Source organism: Limulus polyphemus, unplaced genomic scaffold, assembly GCF_000517525.1.
Source record: "Limulus polyphemus unplaced genomic scaffold, Limulus_polyphemus-2.1.2 Scaffold2900, whole genome shotgun sequence".
Classification (NCBI taxonomy): Eukaryota; Metazoa; Arthropoda; class Merostomata; order Xiphosura; family Limulidae; genus Limulus; species Limulus polyphemus.
In genome coordinates, this window is record NW_013668510.1 from 62,315 (window position 1) to 66,818 (window position 4,504).

The 4,504-nt window shown below is 34.9% G+C and overlaps 1 protein-coding gene across 1 annotated transcript in view; it reads left to right on the top strand.

The window, feature by feature from the left end:
• LOC106468167 (peptidylglycine alpha-hydroxylating monooxygenase-like) overlaps positions 1–4,504 on the top strand; it is a 21,560-nt gene that overhangs the window by 9,620 nt on the left and 7,436 nt on the right. The window contains exons 4-6 of the mRNA XM_013928578.2: positions 232–318; positions 1,352–1,409; positions 2,545–2,609. Coding sequence (XP_013784032.1) covers positions 232–318; positions 1,352–1,409; positions 2,545–2,609 — 210 coding nt within the window. The remainder of the gene's footprint in view (positions 1–231; positions 319–1,351; positions 1,410–2,544; positions 2,610–4,504) is intronic.

The window sequence follows — 4,504 nt, forward strand, 5'->3', positions numbered from 1 at the left end:
GTATATCATATATATACAAATATATTATTCATACCTTCGGTGTATAGGACGCAAGCAGATTTTGACATCAAATTTAGGGGTAAAAAAGTGTGTCTTATACACCGAAAAATACGGTACTAAGTGTTCCGGGAAATCTTAGAATCGTAAACTGGCCTCTAATGTTATATGCTATAAAACTCTGAATAAATTTTGTTTCGCACATCAAAGTTTTTTTTTTCCCCATTTGCGTAGGTGTTGGATTCAAGGTTGGAGGCCCCGATACTGGAATAGAATACTTAGTTTTACAAGTCCACTACGCCAACGTAGACAAGTTTTTAAGTAAGTTTAAGACCTATTATTTGAAGATATTTGCTACGACATGTTGAACTTCTATATCTGTTTAACATTTCGGCTATAAAAAAATAAAAAGCATGGGTGAGATATTTCCAATACTATATAATAAATGGAAACTTTAATACAACTAATAGTCGACCTTATAATACCCAATTTGTTCTTTTTCTATGATCGAACATTCAATATTTCGCTTGGAAGCTTCTTCAGGAACGTGCCACTAAAACACAAATCGTAACTGACAGTTTGTTTGCTAATGATTTCGCGGAAAGCTACACGAGGGCTATCTGCGCTAGCCGTCCCTAATTTAGCAGTGTAAGACGAGAGGGAAGGCGGCTAGTCATCACCACCCACCGCCAACTCTTGGGCTACTCTTTTACCAACGAATAGTGGGATTGACCGTCACATTATAACGCCCCACGGCTGAAAGGGCGAGCATGTTTGATGTGAGGGGGATTCGAACCCGCGACCCACACATTGCGAGTCGAGCGCCCTAACCACCTGGCCATGCCGGGCCCTAACTGACAGTACGAAGCTTCAAAGCAAAACACCGAGTGTCTAATTAACGAAAAATAAATTTTATGTTATAAGGTTGATTATTACTTGTATTAAAACGTCTTTTCTACAGAAATATGCACTACGAAAATTAAATAAATGGAAACTCTTTCAAAAATGTTTTTTATTCGTGATACTAAAAATACTATGTTAAATAAAGACTGAAGAAATCAAGATTTTTCTAAGTAATATTTTGTGTTTCTTGTGTCAGTCACTCACTTCTATAGCCTGTCGACCTGTGGCTGCTCTAAGTCGCTACAGCTAGTGTCTTTCTTGTGTAACTGAACTCTGACCCTATGTAACTCCTCAGGGTGTCTCAAGGGTAAATGGCAGGTTTGGTGAGAATCAGTCTAGAGGTTCGCCAGTTATAAGCGAATATAATCACGCACACAACTTTTGTCAAATAATGTTTCACACTATTCTATAGCATGTCAGTTTGCTCTCATTTTTTGAAATAATTCTGCAGATGGAGCCACCGACGACTCTGGTGTTATTCTATCTACGTTACCCGGAACAACCAATAAGTAAGTCCTTGTTTTGAAAGCACAAATAATTTCTGAGTTGAACCCTTGAAGTATTTATTAGAAAACTGAGCAAAAAAATGGTGAATTAAAAAAATTGTCGTTTACAGCTTTTAGTGGTAATAATTAGATTATTTACAAAACGAGTGTGGTGCTAATTTTAGGAAAAAAAATTCTAAATCTACTTCAAAATGGAAGCTTATAAGAGCGAATCTAATAAAAATTAACCCTAACCACTTTCCACGCCTAAAGCCATATGAAACTTTAAACGGTTATAACCTGTATATCATTGATCTGCAACTCGCACGTGTTTGTGCATGGTTTAGGTTTTGTTAGCTAACGCAGTTTTATGTTTCTTTACTGTAATTATAATCGCTATTCAAAGAGAAAAAAAAATTACGAAAAATTTTGAAATTATAATACAGGGTGGTCCAAAATTATATTTCCTATTATAAAAATAAATAAATAAATAACTCAGGAAATACAACTATGTAGTTTTCAACATCTTGTAGCCCAACTCAAACAGTTTTTATTGACATGTCATTAGACTTCTTGGTATGCATCATTAATGGCTCTCAACACGTCTAACCGATATTCGATTTCAGTCCACGTTCGCTGCAACATGTCTACAGTTACAGTGGCGATGGCGTCTATTATCCTGGTCTTTAACTCCGCGATGTTTGCTATATGTGTGCGATACACGATATCCTTAACATACCCCCATACTTCTTTCCAATACTGGCGTCTGTAATTACGCTGCATCACAGTCACTGACTTGGTCTCTGTAAGCCAAACGAAGCATTGAGTTTTTTCTTGCTCAGTTGCCATTTTACGGGGTAACACAACTACTGGAGTGAAGAAAGTCATGACGATAAAAACATTTTCAGTTAGGCTACAAGATGTTGAAGAATGTATGGTTGTAATCTAATTATTAAATTAATAATTAATCCACTCAATGTAAAGCGTCATTTGTCGGTAAACCTAATGGCAAAAATTATATGTAAAATTTCTGTTCTAATTGTCATAAACGTATGACTTACAAAGCTAACCCTAATGAAAATGACCCGAAACCCATAACTGTTATTGTTTCTAATCTGTTTGCCACGAATGACCAGCAACTTGTTTCTGTATATTTTAGGGTAAACAAGCGAGCGGCTATCTTGCTCCTGGGAACAGGTGGGGTTATTCCTGCTCACCGAGAAGGTAAGGTTCTTATTTTTCGATCAGTCTGTAAACTTGGGGCAAAAACTGCACACACTTTGTATGATAAGTCAGTAAACCTAGAAATGTACACTTTTTTTGAACGATAGGTCGATAAAGCTAGCGGCCGGAAATATATATACTCTGTGTACGTTTCAAAATGCCCCCCAGTGGCATAGCGGTATGTCTGCGGACTTACGACGCTAGAATCCGGGTTTGTATAGCTTTGTGCTTAATTACAAACAAACAAACGTTTCAAAATTTGAAGTTATATAATAAGACAAGTTTTGATTTAAACGACGTGAAAAAAAACCTGAAATTTAAAAATCAATTTCTATTGATTCATTATTGAAATCATTTTATGCATTATCTCACATTCATCAAAAATTCAATTTAGTTAAAAAATTTATAAATATGGAAATGTCAAACATAAAATTTTAAGTTAAGTTTGAAATTAATTCTTGGTTGGATATTTTTTGAATTATTATCTTTGACAATAATATCAAATAAATTTCAACGAAAGCTCAATATGTTTATATTTTACGTTATTCAGTCAATTTTTTAAAATGTTTTCATATTTAGTCAGCTTGTTCAAACAAGGAAATCATATAAGAGGAAGTTTAATTTTAAATTCATTAACCAATTTTATTTATGTTTTATATTTATGTTTAACCTAAAACTTTAAGTCTACACAGGTTGAGTACATTATATTACACATTATTGATTAACCAATTTTATTTATGTTTTAAGCTCACGACTCTCTAATAAAGAAAATTTTTAACCTAAAACTTTAAGTCCACACAGGTTGAGTACATTATATTAAAACGATTTTGAAGCTTCATTGACTCGTCACAGGACGTGTTGTGACGTTCTTTCACGTTCTATTTTCCGATCGTGCATTTTAGCATTAGCCTTGCAGCTTAGTGCTCATTATTAAAGGCTTCATAGTAAGGCTGTCATACTCAAACCCCATCACTCCTCCCTGAATGCTTTCCATAATCTATCGTATATATACGAGGGCTGTAGTTTCCCAGTGCCCATTTCAACAGTCTGATAGTACAGAAATTCATAAGTGCTTCATCCGGCGACTTGACCAGCATTCTCTGTATGGAATAGCAGGAATACCAATTTCATTTCCCAGCTGTGAGAGATATGCGACAGATATGAACGGATATGTTATGGAAGCTACTTGTATACATGTTACTTTTCCAAACTGAGCACACGTGGACGGCTTTTCCCCCTGACCTTTGTGTTCCTGGATTCCCACCAGAGACTTGTCGCAGGTCTCTTTCTGTTTGCTGATGTCATTAAATACAAATGATATCTCTGTCTTAGAAATTCTAAATCCTCGATCTGAATACACGTCTGTAATCTGAATGTATGGATAACTTGCGTCAAAAAGACTATTACATATCTTTCCTAAAAAGTGATCAATTTTCGGTTGGACCTAAGGAAAGCTAAATAATGTCAAAATGTACTTCTGATAAATTCCCTTCTACCACGACTTTATATCGACTGTGGTTGTCATGTAACTTGGTAATTTGGACATTCAACTCACTACATTTCTACAGAAATACGGGCATTTAAGTTTTAAATTTTATAGTAAAGTTTTATCTCACTAGAGGACGTGAATATCTGTACTCCAGTGAGTAAATAATTAAACATTTCAAGAGAAGGTTTCTTGATAACTTATCTTAATTTAGAGAAAATGGTTTAATAATCATAATGTATAGAAAAGATGACTTTTTTATAATCTCAACCAGGTTCTCATGCAGTTAATCTTACTTTGCTTACCAGCAGACGATTTTCAATCATCCATGGAAACCCCTGCAGGCAAAAATGTGCACTAGGTGTAAATTAATGATATATCTCCCTAAATATTCATAGTGTTTGTTGTT